Source organism: Antedon mediterranea, chromosome 6, assembly GCF_964355755.1.
Source record: "Antedon mediterranea chromosome 6, ecAntMedi1.1, whole genome shotgun sequence".
Classification (NCBI taxonomy): Eukaryota; Metazoa; Echinodermata; class Crinoidea; order Comatulida; family Antedonidae; genus Antedon; species Antedon mediterranea.
Window position 1 is genome coordinate 18,138,630 of NC_092675.1, and position 17,217 is coordinate 18,155,846.

General features: G+C 33.5%; 1 protein-coding gene across 4 annotated transcripts in view; it reads left to right on the forward strand.

Annotated features, from left to right (window-relative positions):
• The window catches only part of LOC140052371 (WD repeat and FYVE domain-containing protein 3-like), a 63,288-nt gene that overhangs the window by 15,841 nt on the left and 30,230 nt on the right, over window positions 1-17,217 (forward strand). For all 4 annotated transcript variants that reach the window (XM_072097946.1, XM_072097947.1, XM_072097949.1 and 1 more), the window contains exons 5-26: window positions 1,253-1,445; window positions 2,294-2,480; window positions 2,870-3,092; window positions 3,875-4,119; window positions 4,796-4,968; window positions 5,341-5,442; window positions 5,808-6,001; window positions 6,250-6,388; window positions 7,051-7,151; window positions 7,613-7,770; window positions 8,288-8,374; window positions 9,354-9,672; window positions 10,483-10,697; window positions 10,941-11,383; window positions 11,841-12,226; window positions 12,554-12,782; window positions 13,099-13,359; window positions 13,962-14,152; window positions 14,669-14,821; window positions 15,447-15,682; window positions 16,082-16,191; window positions 16,456-16,582. In XM_072097946.1, the coding sequence (XP_071954047.1) occupies window positions 1,253-1,445; window positions 2,294-2,480; window positions 2,870-3,092; window positions 3,875-4,119; window positions 4,796-4,968; window positions 5,341-5,442; window positions 5,808-6,001; window positions 6,250-6,388; window positions 7,051-7,151; window positions 7,613-7,770; window positions 8,288-8,374; window positions 9,354-9,672; window positions 10,483-10,697; window positions 10,941-11,383; window positions 11,841-12,226; window positions 12,554-12,782; window positions 13,099-13,359; window positions 13,962-14,152; window positions 14,669-14,821; window positions 15,447-15,682; window positions 16,082-16,191; window positions 16,456-16,582 (4,472 nt within the window). The remainder of the gene's footprint in view (window positions 1-1,252; window positions 1,446-2,293; window positions 2,481-2,869; window positions 3,093-3,874; window positions 4,120-4,795; window positions 4,969-5,340; window positions 5,443-5,807; window positions 6,002-6,249; window positions 6,389-7,050; window positions 7,152-7,612; window positions 7,771-8,287; window positions 8,375-9,353; window positions 9,673-10,482; window positions 10,698-10,940; window positions 11,384-11,840; window positions 12,227-12,553; window positions 12,783-13,098; window positions 13,360-13,961; window positions 14,153-14,668; window positions 14,822-15,446; window positions 15,683-16,081; window positions 16,192-16,455; window positions 16,583-17,217) is intronic.

Genomic DNA, 17,217 nt, shown 5'->3' on the forward strand with positions numbered 1-17,217 from the left:
GGCTTATATAAACATTTACATAATTTTGTTAAATTTTTTGCTTATACCATAATAAAAAGTATAATGGTATGCTAAAGCAATCAATCAAACTTTATGTGACAAAAAATGTGATGTGCCCATATATAGACATGATGATGTCATATTACTACCATATTTGAGCATATCACTACCATATTTGGGCACATCACACTTTTTTTGTCAAACCATTAGGTCCATGGTCAAACTAATTTGATAGACAGAGCTTTAGGGAATGGAGTAAAAATGTTTGAACATTGATTCAATCTTATGATTTAGTTAGTAGGCAAGCATAACCACCAAGCTACAGTCTACATTATTTTCTAAGGATGAGTTAATGTATTTAAAAAAAAATTGTTGTGTAAATATAAATTTACAGTGAATTTATATATTTTTAAATTAGATTCACACGTTACTTATACAGTACTTTGTAAAAAAACCCAATCCCGTCTTAGTTGCTCCACCTCCCTCCCTCCAAAGCTCATGCATATTCAACAAGTTGATTGATCACATGATGCTTCAGAAAGAAACTCATTATATTTGACTTTTAATATCAGTCAAATTTTTGAATAAATTACAATTGTATTCCCATGTTTTCATATTTGAACATGTATGTAGACTCCATGTCTGTAGCTTGCCGGAACAACAATGATACGGATATGAAATGATGGTATCTATTACGATCAATTCTCCTCTAAATACAAATGCTTGTTTTAATGATAAAATATACATTTTTTCTAGACAAGTGTAATATGTCAAATGTTGTCTGTATATATTTTCTGCATAATATTTGATGACTGCTGCTTGTTGAATTAAATTTGGTAATTCAAAGATATTCTCAAATTATGTGAATAAGAAGTAATTGGATTTCTACAGTAGAAACATACAGAGTACATAATGTTATTTAAAAATGATTCGCTTTTGAGAAGTTTGAGAAAATGCAATTTATTTCATAAAGTTTTATCATTGTTGTTTATTTTATTGTTTTACCACACACAAATGTAAACATAACATTAGTATTACAGATTAAACATAATTCAGATAAATAACAAGTTTTAACTTTAAAAATGCCTCAAATAGATTCTAGAGAAATGTGTGGCAAGGGACCAAAATCTTTGAAACTTTAAGGCATGGCCTGTCATTTGTAAACACATATACAGTAATATATAATGTTAATTTATGCATCTTCCTTAACATGTCATTTGATTAAAACGATAGATCATCCTTTTTTTTACAGTTATTGACACGTTTGTGTAACCACCAATCTCCAGCTGACGAGCTAGTCAGACGTGACGATCTAACTTTGTTGTTCAGCGCTATCACAAGCTGTTGTCCCCCTCACAATTTACCATGGAGGAAAGGTGCTGCTGAAGTGCTTGTCACGATCTCACGAATGGGCCTAGATCAAGACGTAGTACAATATATTCACAGTAAGTGAAAACTGCCACTATTTTTACATTTTGTTTTTTTTTTTATTAAAACCACAATTCCAAAATTCTGTCTTACTATCGAAATAGAACCAGACTCACTTTAAACAAAAACAAAAACATTTTGGGCCATCTGAGGATTTTCAAGAGATAATTTTACTGTACACTCTCTGAAGTTTAAATGTCGACACATCTTATAGTTATCAATTTGAAAGCCGACCACATACATTTTGGTTCTTTAATACTGTATATAGCCAGTCCCCAAATATTGTTTCAAATTACTGTATATTACAATTTTTTTGTTGTCCCTTTATTTTGAATTTATGTAAGAAGTTTATACTATACATTTCACATCATTTTGAGCATTTTTAACCATGAATGGTAAATGAAAATGAAAGTTAAGTTATTATTGTAAGAAAGTACATTGCCCCGCTTCAGTCATAATTATAGTATTGATTTCTTAAATTCATTCATTCCTATGGAAAAAAATAATAATAGATTGGTTTTTGTAGGCATTATATTATTGTTGCTGATTACTGTTGTATAAGTATGGAATATGATCAACGCAATAAAGTCTATCTACTTATTACAGTTAATAAAATGAAAAGAAATTGTGCTAATACCTTTGTGAATGATGATTGATGATTTTAAAGTACAGTATAGCTCAATTGTTATCATAGTGGCCTCGTTGTGCTTCCAGAAACAAAAGAAATAATTCTAATTCTAAGGCACTATTATTTAATATTGATAAATAACAGAATATGTATCAAGTAAAATCATCTTTAAAGTAGGTGAAAGAACTTATTTAACCTTTTTAATAATTGTGTTCCATTCTATTATTATTGCAATAGATAAAGGCTGTCTGGCATTATGTATTGAGAACATCAAAAGACCACAGGAGCTAAGCCCGCTTGACATGGTTGAAATGTGTTTCACTGTCTTTCACTTCCTTAAGGATTCCAGCGAGGTTTCCCATATACTGTTGGATGATTTTAGGACATGTCAAGGATACATATTTCTAGCTGATTTTGTGCTTAGGTAAGTTCTCAATCTTCATTGTTAATGAGGAAGCGATGGATTTAACACATACAAAAACACCCATGTAACAATAGACTGTTCCAGACCTGTGCCAGCAGTTCCCCACTTCCCACCTGAATCAGTGTCTAGCGTCTTATGTTAAAAAAAAAACCCATCCTCAACTTTAAGCATAATCCAACCTCCTAATTCTTATCAAATTGTGTGGCTGACTTTCTGTACTATCAAAATGAAGCATGGTATCCGTTTATACAGTATATTATATTTAATACAATATACTGTATAAACGGATACATGCTTGATTTGATTGTCAAGACAATATCAAAGTATAATCCCAACAAACTCCTTCCCAATTGAATTATGGTAACAATGTCAACAATCTCTTTTTTCAGACTAGAAAAGATGGGATCTCAAGAAGCTTGTGAAGCGCTACGCAATCTTGTGTTCTTAATCTCTTCCCTGAGCTTATGTGGATTCAATGAACTTCGACCTAGCAGTGCTATTCAGGACGCTCCATTTCAGCAGCACGGGTTTACTGTGCCCACACCAATTGGAAATGGTGTCAGCGTACGAAATCTACAGTCGTTTCAAGTTCTTCAAACTGTCTTCCTTAAAGTAATTATTAAAGATGTATTGTCACCCAAAAACATGAAAAATAAAGATTAATTAAATCAGACTTACCTTATTTTGTAGTTAATATAAAGTTATCACTTCCGTAGAAAAAAAAATGAAAAAAAAAATAATGTTTTCACTTGTAAACTGACAAAATAATTGGTTAAATTTAACCAAAAATCCATTGTCTGGCAGCCAATTTGACAATTTTTTGCTTTAAATTACATTTTTTTCAGGTAAATACATTTTTTTTAGACCTAATTTTTTTTCAAAGTGGATAACTATACGTTACATTAAAAGGGAATATTCAACAACATTTTTTTTAGGAATTATTTTTTAAGGGGACAATACATCTTTAATATCTATTGATTTTTTTGTTTTATCATAATAAGTTTTTTAAGTCAATGCTTTTTGTCCATCAGTGCAAGCTGAACGTAACCTGGAATATTTTTTAAAAATAAACAAATTATTTTATTTCTTTTACATTTTTTTGAATTCTTTTTGTTAAATCAATTACTATTTACACCTTCATACCTATTGCATCTCTGTACTATATTTAGTTTGACATACCCATTCCAGACATTTGATTTACCAATCGAGGCAACAAAGTGTAATGACTGTCTGTACATGCTCACATGCCAATCTGCTCTGTGGTAGCTCTTTGAATCTACCCCATTTTCAGAATTGTGCACAAATTGATTTCTGATCAAGTACAGATTTTATTCTTTTCTATATAATTAATAAAAATTGAATAACCAATTAATTTATTTATTGTTTATATTTAGGCTGAGACAAGTCACCTATGTAACACAATCCTAGATGTAGTATCCTCCATATACAACTCAGACCCAGCCAACTACTTTATCTTAGAGCCTCAACACACGCTATCACAATTCATTGACCGTATGTACTTGAAGCCACAAGAAGTTCAGGAGAAGATATTTGAACAGTTGGAGTTTGTTGTTTTCAATTTAAACTTTGTGCCATGTAAAGAGCTTATTAGTGTTAGCCTGCTAATGAAATCAGAAGAGTAAGTTTTTTTTTTTTCGTATGAAAGCTTGTGATTGTTCTCTAAACTGAGTTCTAGGTGTTGATTTGCTCTTGACCTAAGAACTACTTAGATACTGTTAATTTGCATGCAAGGACATTGTAACATGCTTCCTCACTCCAAGTGACTACCAATTACACAACATCCATTGGTCATCACAAATTTAAAGCTCCCTACTGTATTTGTCAACTTTTTCAAAACTGGAAATCCTTGGACTGGCCCAAAATATCTTGTCAGTGCATTTTGAATAGTTGGTGTCACTGTCTGTTTTGTTTCGGATTCGTGACTTTAGGAGCGTAAATAGTATTTTCATTCTCATTATGAATATTGGATGGAGCATTGTTGAGAATGGTACCGACAGTTGTCTCCACAAATCTCTGTCTTACCATAGTAGTCAGGGCCCTCATGACCATATGTTTTTCAGTTCATAATCTTCAAACTTCTGTCTTTGCCATGTAGAATAGTTTTAAATAAATCAAAATCAAAGTAGATGATTATAAATGTTTTTGGAAAGGTGAATAAAGGGAGAGTTTACATTCTTGATGTATTAGAGTTAGGCCAAGACAAATACATTCCTTTTCTAAACAACAAACAAGAATGGTTTCCTAGTAATTTTACTTGATATTGATTACCGCTATATGATTTTGTTTGTATACAGATCAATAAAATGTAGTATTATAGCCACTCGCTACTTGCTAAAGATACTACGACACAGTGCAATATATCAAGATGTCTATAGAGAAGTAGGAATATTAGAAGTAATGGTAAAGTGCTTAAGACGTTATGCTACTGATCTAAAAGATAGTCAAAATGGCAATAATAAAGAAATCTGTGAGTAGCCAAATTGTTATTATCATACTTTACTTATGGAAGGCAAACATTGCCAAAATACAATTAAGGAACATCCAACAAACTATTCCCAACACACAGTGTATTATTACAAATACAAACCTACCATTTACCAGCTCTTGTTTCATCTCTGTATGATGTGTGCATGTAGCATAAAAATGCATATTGAAGCACAGAACAATTAGGCTTTAGTATTATGAACTTAATTTATATGTTAATTCTTTGTACCATGTTTTAATGTAGTATTTTTGTTCATGTATTATAGGCTCTATGTAAATTTGATTGATTTAAAACATGCAATCAAAAAACTGTCATGGTTCATCTGACATTTAATAAACTTGTTTTTTTATTTAGGTTCAGTTCCTAAAGTTGAAGTAGAAGAAACACAAGAAACTCTAGCTTTTCTCATGATGGAAGCCCTCACCCTTCTACTCAACAACAACACAAAAAATGCCAGTGAGTATTAGTAAAAATCCTGGATGACAACAAACAGCTTATTTTTGGAACATGAATGACTCTTAGTAAAGAATCATTGAATTGTATATTTGGCTACAAAATATCATGTCTGTCATAACATATTCCCTAAAGAATTAAAAAATTAGTTTTCACTTCCTACATAATCACCAAATCAATTTTCAAATCACTGAATATTATTTTCCACTGTAAACTATTATTCGTCAACCAAGACTTTGATTTTTTAAGTTTCTGTAGATAGTTTTATTGTTTTATCACTTATTATTAGGCTTTCAGTGGTATTTGAAAAGCTTTACCACTCGGGTGAGAAACACACCTAAAACTTCTCAAATTTTAAACCTGTTTAGGTGTGTTTGGTGAGTGTGGAGGGGCAAGACGAGTACATAACCTGGTGCCATACCTTCAGTGTCGTTCACAAGCTCTAGCAGTGGTACAGCAGTTAATCCTAGGTAGTAATGGAGATGATGATATGGGCACCCTTCTAGCATTGATGCACTCAGCACCAGTAACAGAGCTTGGATTAAAGGCAGATATTTTAAGAGTGAGTCATATTTAATATTAGTAATATATTATTCCAAATGATGTTCCATGGGATGGGGGATATTCGAGGGGCCTTTATTCAAAGAGGTGCATTTTGTAGCACTTTAGGTTGGTAGCTTGCTTACCAGTTGTATTTGGTTTAAATCTCTGCCAAAGTACAGTAGATTGTGTACCACTGCATCAGAATGTTCCTTTATTAACTCAAGAATGGTCTTCCTTTTTTCATGATAAATATCTTTTTCTTTTCAGTCACTCTTGTTTGTTCTTCGAGACAGCCATAAAGCAAGGATAGCCTTTCGTAAAGTTGGTGGTTTTGTGTATGTCATGTCAGTGTTAGTTTCCATGGAGGGATGTTTAGCAGACAATCCATCAGCCATGTGGAGTTCAGGTAAAAAGGAAAAATGCATTACATAAATGGCAGTTCTCTATCTAAGTTTTGTCCCAAATTTTTATCTACAAGAACAAAATACACAAATTGAATGCAAAGGTCAACTTATTTCCATTGGCCTTTAAAATGTATTATTACTACAAAGTATGATTTCAGAAACTGCATAATATAATAATCTAATCGCGCTATAATTAATTATACATAACAGTTGTTTACTCTAGGCCATTTTCCTGGATAGCTGATAACATTCTGTCCTGGCTGTTTGAAAATAAATCTCTTAATATCTGGGCCTGGAAATACCATTTTCAATGTCAATTTCCTAAAGTTTGCAGATTTTTACACTTCACTAACACCGAATAAAAGGCTAAAAGAAAGGGCTGTGTAGCACTGAAGCAGATTCATGCAAGACAAGAGAGTTTGAGTTTACTGTTAGGATTGAACACTTTTTGATGTATTATCCTGTCAGGGACAGCCAGCCTAGAGCTTATTAAAATCTTCCTCCTGGTTTAATTCTTTATATATTTTAAAATATTGCCAATAGGCCTTAGTGTTTTAAACCTGTGTAGCTATATCTTTCAGTTTACAAGGTTAAATAAAACAATACATAAAATGCTACATTCATAGATCATTATATATAATTATTTTACAATTTTTTTATATAGTATCTGTGGAGCAGATATTCTTATTGTTTCATATGGTATTTCAAACCATAAGTGCAGCTATGCGCCAGGAGCCTGCCAATGCCAAATTCTTTGTCACAGAGGTGAGATACATGCTGTTTACCTATTTACTTTTAACACAATGACTAGATGTTAAAGTTCACTAATAATTGTCTTGATGTATAAAATACATACTCCAAACATTGAAATATATGTTTTCATGTTAAGATTTATTGTTTCAACCTTATGTCACTATTAGAAGTAAGATATGGTGTTTATAGGATTTTTTTTGTAGGAAAATTTTAAATAATATGGTAGTAAAAAGAGAAATGATCCGTTTTGCTAGTCTAAGCTGTGTAAATTGTATACATTTGGGGAATGATATAAGCATACCTTTATAATACCTTAATCATAGTCATATCCCAGGGAACCTGTATATTTTGAATATTAAAATACTAAAGATATTAAAGAATATTATCTTAAATAGCAACCCCCTCCCCCTCCTTCCCTATTTCAAAATACTGAATCCTCGACTGTTAATTAATGTTATCATTTCTAATTTCAGATTCGTTTTGACAGTTTGAAGGATGCCATAAGGTTACTAGGCTGTTTTAGTAAAGGTCATGAAATCATGTCTCCTTTGCATCAAGCTAACGGCACTCCTTCACCGGAAGAAGTGGCTAGTTTATCTACATTCTATAATTTATTTGACATTACCAATGGGTAAGATACATAAGTACACTTTGGAAATGTCATGTTTTTCAGCCAAAGTAGAATTGAGGGCTTTATATTAATAGTTAAAAGTATATTTGGAAATAATTTTCTCATACAATATATGTTATATATTTTATGAATTTTACATATTTACTTATTTGATACATTGTTATACTCTTTGTAATTATTTATTTTGTCCGTTCTTTTTTGTATTAATTAAGCACCTTTAAACATGTTCAGTCATGAAAAAGGCACTATACAAATGTGGTATTATTATTAATAGATTATAGCTATTTTTAACGTTTTTTCATATCTACCGCAATATATAAATAAATAGTGCCAAACTGTATTACAATTAAAAGATTATTTTGCAAATTTTACCCCCCCCCCCCCCTCCTAAGATTGTTTGGTACACTCCCATTTCATAAAGAAGGTGTCATCAACACCAACTGACAATGTTGATCTGGCAAACTGTTAAAGGTAATTTTCCAACAATAGTATGATAAATTTACTTTTCTTTTGACAGTTGTAAAGGAAATGTTGCTCGTAGTCTTCAGTCTGTGTGCTTGTTGCTAAGATGCTTGTATGACCTAGCAGTTGATGCCTATGAAAGGTACGCATTTTAATTTTTTTTTTCAAGATAGATTTATCCAGCCAATAATACCCACAGCATTGTCATTTTTTCCATAATTTTTCTTTAGGTTTATATATATATATAGATATATTTTTCACTAACCAACTAAGCTGTGGATTTTACTAGCACATATGTCATTTCACAATTATATAAAATACAAAACTACACTTTTATTTGGTATAAAACAACAATCACAGAGGGCAAACCTGTGATATTGTTAAAGCTCAGGTACAGGCATGAATTTTAAATATAATATCTGGTTAATTGTACATAAATCAAATATTTGTAACAGAAATCAAGATGAAAAACCATGAATTTCCCCTAATATGGTCAAATACAAAATTTGGCAAAATTCTGCCAAAAAACCCAGGAAGACTTGTTTTCAGTAGTTAGGTAGTTAACATAATGTAATAACATGTCTGGTGACTCCCTAGAAGGTGAAAAAAGATGGTGGATATACGGTGGATAATTTTTGCTATAGCATGAAAATAAAATTCTGAAGTTGAATAAAAATACCAAAAATGTAAAATTCAAGTTATATTACCTATATTTAGTCATCTGATAACATTCATAGCTTTTTAAAATGCCTCTCTATTTTCAAAATTTGTGTACAAAAGAATAGAGATTTTACTGTGTAATTTGAACTATCCCCCCACTGATATGAAAGTGCTAATTTTCAAAAAGCTCCTGTAACACAAATAAAATCCCAAAAATTATGAAACATAGGGGAAACTATAGATCGATAATTATTGGAATGTATGATCAATAGAAATTTTTTGCCCGCACCTGGCCTTTAAGAAGCCTGGGGATAAAATTTTAATTGCCCAACATCTCATATGAAGATGTTTAGCTTTGGCTTTGTTTTTATGCTAGTACAAAATCCTGCATATAGTTCTTGTCAAAAGTTGTGATGTTCTTTAATACACAATTAACTTGATTAACTTTTTGATTTCCATAGCAAATCAGCTGAGATGCCAATTAATTCTCCATCCATGAGCCATCATGTACATGATGCTTTTACTCCTCTCCCAACACCACCTAACTCCCCTTCAAGATCACCAGAATTACGTAAGCAATCAAGGACACTTGAAAATAACCTGAGGAAGAACTCACTGTCACCACAGCCACTAAAAGCAACGTTATCTCTCTCATCCACCAAGACGTCAATCTCCTCTGGGCATCACCAGCCTCCTCCACACCCAACGATAGTTCACCCAGGAGCTGTCATATCTCTGCTGGATCTCTTGCCTGCTATTAACAATACAGATTCAAAAAAGGTATGCTTTCATGCACTGTACTACTAGTTTATAATTCACATGTATAAAATAACTGAAGTGAACACATTCTAAAATTAGAACTCTTCTGCCTGATATATTAGACAACTGCATTCATTGTATGTTGAACCCAAAAAGAAAGATATTTAATTCATTTTTATAATTTTTATTTTCCTCCTTGTCATATGAGTGAGTCATATGGCCGAGCGGTTAAGGCAGGGGCGCCGTTTACCGTACCTAAAGAGCCAACAGCAACATCGGCAAGGGTTCGAGGCCGACTCGCTCCTAGTTCTGGTGGTGGAACAAGTCTTCTCGGATAAGGACTATAAACCTTAGGTCCAGTGTACACAGTTATAACCTGTGTGTACTTTAAAGAAACCCAGTTCATTATTCGAAAAAGAGTAGGGGGTTACCCCGGTGAACTGGTTCACACAATAGCCCCTGTATCAGGGGGATTACCACCTATCTGATAGGACAGTGATTAATTCACTATTGGTAATCCTTGGCCACATTGCCTAAAGACATAAAATAAAAATAAAAAATATATTATACCAAAAGTTCACTGAAAAAGCATACATAACATACATATATTTGGATCATGGTAACTCCTATTAAAGAAATGGAATACTGTAATAATCCTTTTTCACTTTATCTAAGTAATATTAATAATAATAATAAATAGGGCTTTTATAGCGCATTATGCAAAGCCTCAATAAGTTTAACAAAAGAAATAAAAAGCGGAAAACTAAAGAGTTAAAAAGGTGAGTTGAGTACAGTACATTTCTATAATAATATTTGATTATGATTATATAGTTGGGACTTGCATTACAAATGCATACAACAACAGTAATTCAAGATCTGGTGAAAAGTGAACGAAATCAGCAAGTGATGTGTGAAGCTGGACTTCCACAACGTCTTCTATACATCTGTAATGTAGCATTAGCTGATGAAGAACACCCTCTACATATGAACCTACAACACACATTAGAACGTCTTGCATCACAGTCTCTAGAACCTAAAGACTTACGGTAACAAAATATAAAGCATTTATTTTTTATAAATTAATTTAATAGAAATAATATGCAAAAACTAAACTATTGTAGACACCTAAAGTTACTAGAAACTATCTAAACCACATTTTTGAAAAATTCCTATTTATAAAATACATTATTAAAACCACAATTGCTGGCAACTAATGCTGTTCTGCTGGTGTCCAATAGAATAGTTACGCTGATTTTAAAATGATATTTCTTTATTTTTGTCTACTTTAGGGATTTCCTTCGACTTGGATCGCCACTAAACTGTAAAACATGGGATGACCAGTACAAAACAGTTACTGATAACAATAGTAGTAATAGCAGTTCACCACTAGACATGCTTAATAGCCTTATAGACTCGCCAGAGAGAAAGAACTCAATAAACGAGACAACTCCTCCCCCTGCTAAGTGTGCTTGCAATATTTGTTCAACTGAAGGATCAACTGTTCCTCTCACACGTGTAAAATGTCTTGTCTCAATGACGACGCCACGCGATGTACGTTTGAATAGTTCGTCTGTTACGCCCGCTTTCGTTGAGTTTGATATGAGTGCAAAGGGTTATGGCTGTTTGTATTTGCCCAGCATCTCGCCTCAAGCAACACCAACACAGGGGGTAGTAGGAGCTGTTGGAATAACAAGTGGATCTGATCCATCAATTATCAGCGGAGTGGGTTCCGGTTAGTACATGAATATTTTTTGTTTTTGGTTAAAAAGGGTGAGTCCTGTGTTCAGTATGAACGTAGGGGAATGAGCTGTTAGGAGCGCATTGTACTAAGCCTCTGCATTATGTGGTAGGGTGGCCAGTTCCTTTCCATGCCTCCTATGACAGTCAAGTGTCCTAACCACTCGGCTACCCAACTCTATTATTATCATGTCTTTAGGTATTTAAAACAAAAGTCTTATTCAATTGAAGTTTATTAAAATGTTGTTTTCTACATTTTTTCCTATATGCTTGTAAACTTTGTGCCATCGGAGTAGTAACTTTTTTATTCTTCCATGTTTGTCCTTTGTCTGAATTACAGTGTTTTGTTTTTAGAAGAAAATTAAAGTGTTAACTGTTAACTTTTTGCTGCATCCTTGCTAATATATGTTAATTTTAAAATTATTAAAAAGTCTTGCTTTTTTTTTTATTAGGTGAAAGACCATTTCCACCTCAGTCTGGTCTCACTTACTCTGTATGGTTCTGTGTTGATCGATATGGTACCGCAGATTTTGATAACCACCAAACTCGACTCCTGACACTTGTGCGTAATGTTGTGGGTACCGAACACAACTACGTATGTCTGTCCATCAACATAACTGCTCATGATCGGTTTCTGGTAATCAGTAGTTTGGAGAGGCCGTTTTCAAAAGCTGTAGCAGATGAGGCGTCCAGCAATGATTATACTGTCAAAGTGTGGTGCCCCGAACTTTCCCAGGAAGGTCAATGGCACCATCTTGTTGTGGTCTTAAATAGAGCAGTTATGAAAAGTAGTTCGGTTTCCATTTATGTTGATGGGGTCTCTCGACACACTCAGAGGGTAATATTTTCAGATTATTTATTTATATGTGGTGAACAATACAGTCAATGTGGCATTTAATTAATGATTATTTTTATTATATAAATATTTATTAATTATTATTAGTTTCAAAACAAATATTGAACAGTGTAACATTTCTTCAATGAAACAAAATTGTCCAATCAATTTGTTCTTGTATCATGCATTTATTTATCAATATTGAATAGATACGGAAAGCATGTTATTCTATGTAAAAAAAAAAAACAATACAGATAGTGATTTAACAATCATTTGTACGGTTTATTTATGATTACCTTTTTAATAATTTAACAATTATATTTTGTTTAGATGCATTATATCCAGCCAGTTCCAGGTGGCAATGCTAATAATCCAGGTGGTCTAATCTCAATGTATGCATTCATTGGTACTCCTATATCCTATCAAAGTTCATCACGTTTACTATGGAGGCTAGGCCCTGCTCATTTGTTTGAGGATGCCATGAATGGTGCCACTATTGCAGCTGTTTACAACCTTGGCCCTACATATGTTGGCAGCTTTCAAGCACCCAAGTCAGAAGGTAAGAACAATTGATTATACTTCTACATATTATTTTTTTCAGATTTTAGTTCATATAGCAAAAGATTTAAACAAACAAACACTAACTTCCTTGTGTGTCTATTGATATTAGACTTATTCCACATACAATCCCATGATTAGACTAAACATGATACTGGACAAGTTGCTTATGACAAACTCGGGGTTACCATTATATTATTTACATATAAGCATAACACTGACACTGCAACTAGTATTTTGCTACTTTTAGTTTGTTGAAATGGCAGAGCAGTACATACATCTGCCTGATATAAAACATATTGCATTTTTTCTTTCAGCCATCTTATCTCGTAATGATTTGTACAACCTGCAAATAGCTGAAGAACGGATTATATTTGGAATCCACGCACACGCACTGAGCACACTCACAATCTCAAAGATTAGAAAGATATTCAATAAAGTGGACAGTAAAACAATCTCTAAGCAATTGTCATTGTCATCACATGACAATGCTACACCAATCAGAATCTTGCACAACTCAGCTGGACACCTAACTGGGCCTGGCCGTTCATTAGGGGCAGTTCTGTTTGGAAATATGGGTAGGTATTTCTTTCTAAATGCCACTGTATTAGGTTGTCAGTGCAAAGAATGATTAACTTTATTATATGAGCAAAATATGCATTTAGATAAGATTAAAGGGGTGTTTCTAACTCTGATTGATTTACAATAGAGTTCTGTGGTGTGACGTCACAACGGTAGATGGCGCTGCGTGGTTGCTAGCGCAACCAAAAATGCGTTCAACGCTATATGTTGATAACCACTATAGATTTGTGTTTTTATCAAATTATTAGCTTGATTATTTTTTAACTTAATCTGTAGTTGAAGAATAAATAGATTATTATAAACAAATATTTAGTGATGTTTTGAAATTTTAGTTTGTTTTTATTGAAAATTATTAAGTTTTAAAATGACTACTTCAATAAGCCTATTCCAAACGATTGGTGAACTAGGAGTCACTCAGGCAGGTTGAACGTATTTTTTGGTTGTCAACCATGCAGCGCCACGTACCGTCCACGCAGCGCCACCTACCATTGTGACGTCAGCACCGCAGAACTCTATAGACAGTATAAGCATGGAGCATCTTCCTTCAATATCTTATGTATTTCAAAATACTAATACTTTCTATTAATATTTTGAACAGGTATTAGAACATTCTGTCCAAAACCAGTGGCCAGTACATTAGAAAATGTAGGTGGGTCTGCTTGTCTGTTAGGGCTTGTTGCCATGGCTACAGATGTTGAAGGTCTGTATGCAGCAGTGAAAGCACTAGTGTGTGTTGTCAAGAACAACGGACCAGCCATGCAGGAGATGGAACGGACACACGGTTACCAAGTAAGTGAAATTAAAATTATCGTGTGGCCAAACAGCATAATATTCTCTATCAATAATTAATTTCCTAATGTGCCAATTTTATCAAAAGAAACTCTACAATAAAACGATACTCAGACACATCTGCTATCTTTATGTTATTAAGTTTCTATTGATATACGTTGTGTCATACAAGCCAATTAGTCTATTTTGTGAGATCCCTACCTATATAGTCAGGTAGGTATCTCACTCATAGACTACCAACAACACTGTTAGTTTGTGTATATCTTGGCACAAATACATGTTTATTCCTATTTCTTAGTCCTTGTGTTTGTAATGTGTGCAAATGCATGTTTAACAACGTGTGTCTCTCAAATTATTAACAGTATGTGTGTATCACAGTTCTTGATCTGATAAATTCACAACACTAAATAATAATAATAAATAAATGTCAAAATGGTCTTTTCTGTCATTGATGAAACATTTACAACAAAAGATATTTTTAGAAAGCTTGACAATTTTGTATCACATTAATTACAGATTCTTGCCATGTTACTTAAGAAAAAGAAGCATCTACTTAACAGCCATATCCTGCACTTGACCTTCTCACTTGTTGGCACAATTGACAGTGGCAGAGAAACTCTTATGATTCCACATGAAAAAGCATTTGAGGATTTGCTTGCTGATTTGGAGGTAAGTTGCAGGGCCCATCTCAAAAATGGTTGTTAGTATGTAGTTTCAACATAGACTAGAGCTGTGTTGTACAGCCCAATTTTGCTGGAAACAATGTAAAGCTCCGTCTCCACTATTAAATTTTATGTGACAAAAAAATGTGATGTGCCCATTATATGGACATGATGACGTCATATCACTACTATATTTTGGCACATAAAGTTTGATAGTGTAGACAGAGCTTTACACAGCCCAGCTTATATATAGTATTGTTGCATGACTGCAAGAGCAGTGTGGTGCAGTTAGCTCAAGTAAGATCAATGCTGCACATTAGTTTTGAGCAGTGTTGCATGGCCCATCGTAGGCTGGAGGAGTGATGTGCTGCATAGACCAGCATAGGCTTACATCACCCAACTGAGGCTGCGCTAGTGTTGTATGGCCCAACATATGCTTGAGCAGTGTTTAATAAGCCCAAAATACACTTAAACAGTGATATATGACCTAACATAGGCCTGAGCAATATTACATTAAAAAGACTGGAACATTGTTGCATGGCCTGACTGAAGCAGTGATGCATGGCCCAACATCAAAAGTTTTGCACATGCTGGCCTAATATTGAAACAAATAAATTGTTTGATTTTTTTAGTTATGGCACAATGCTCCGAATGATCTCCAAAGATCTCTCTTTGAGCATCTGCATGAACTCCTCACTGACTCAAGTGACTTGAAGAAAAATGGTCGTCTGTTCCGTTCACTACGGATGGTGAACCGCCTCATCAATATGCTTCATAATTATTACTTATCTCATTCCAACATTGTTGCTATCAGCAACTTACTTCAGGTTCTCTTACAAGGAATTCCAAGTAGTACAGATCTTTTAAGGTATGATTACTTACTCAGATTTTAGTGATGAGTTTTGCCCTGTTTCCAAATCTACATTTACTAATATGTATCACTTTTGCTTTAATGTACTGTAGCACTGTACACACCATAACCTTGCAATCAGTTCTCAATATTTTAGAGATCACACCTGAGAAAATTGAATGATCTATTGCATTATACTGCTTTAATCTTTACTGTGATGTTTTTAGAGTCTTTCACACCTGCTCCTGTCCAGCTCCGGCTCCAGTTCAAGTGTGAAAGACCCATAGTCATAACCATTTAAAGCTCTGTTCCCAAATCTACATAGAATATACAAAATTACATATCAATATCAATCATTATATACAAAACCTTATTTTTTCTCTTGATTTCTTTTAACTACTAATTTCTTTTCTGTAGGTTTGCACAATTTCTTGCCTCTACTTTGCCGTCTTCATCAGCAGATGAACGATCTGTTACCAAGACTGATTTAGAATTACTCGTTGGAGATGCACATAGCCCTTTGAAAGGTATCATGCTTGTTTTATATTTCTGAATTAACCATATTTGTTTTGTTTGTTTATTTTCAATAGATTTATATATCAGTATCAAGAATAGAATGTGTTTGTATGCAGTGCTATTAGTGAGTTTTAAGTTGTGTATCAAGAAGATCAATTGAATATGATTGTTAAAATAGAAAGTGGGTGGGGGGAGGATCTAATGTCTCTTGAAGTGGATTCGCTTGTATTATGGTGATATGTTTATGTAATGTGACCCGTCATTTTAATTTGTAGATAGTGACAGTTTTTCTGATGATGGATCCAGTGCAGTGTCTGCCCATGACATTCATCTGAGGAATGTGCTTTTGGAAATGTTTTTCCACCTTCTTCACACTCCAGGAACCAATAATATCAATCATAGGTAAAAGAATCTGCATAGCCAGTGACTGTATTCACCATCCACACTCTGTCTACACTATCAAACTAGTTTGACAAACATTTGTGCCAAAATATGGTAGTGATATGTTTAAATATGGGAGTGATATAACATCATCATGTTCAGATATGGGCATATCACATTTTATAGCTATAGGCTAGGGAAACACATCTATCATCATCATCATCTTTTATTTGAGTCAGCTTCTTCCAAGGGATTACTGACTGTCACTCATTTCAGGCTGCTACACCATCTCTCTACTTTTTTCTGTCTTGCCCATCATGTTCCTCTGAAAACAACATTACCTGCTTTCTTTCTTTACCATATCTTTCCGCGTCACCTTTGAATTTAAAAATTCTACTATCGTAATGTATATTACTTTTCATCATTCGCGGTACTATATACGTACCATTTATTTGTATCAACAACAAAATAATACAGTATTTCTTTCACAAGAATATTTCTATAAACTTATTTGATACAAAACGGGTATGCAATGAGCCGAAGCTCTTAAACGCATTACCCTATAATGGAAATCCTTAAATATGTATTGATAGTGGAAGTTAGTGGAATAATACTGTACTTGGTGTACTCTAATTGGTGAATACAACTAAAATCTT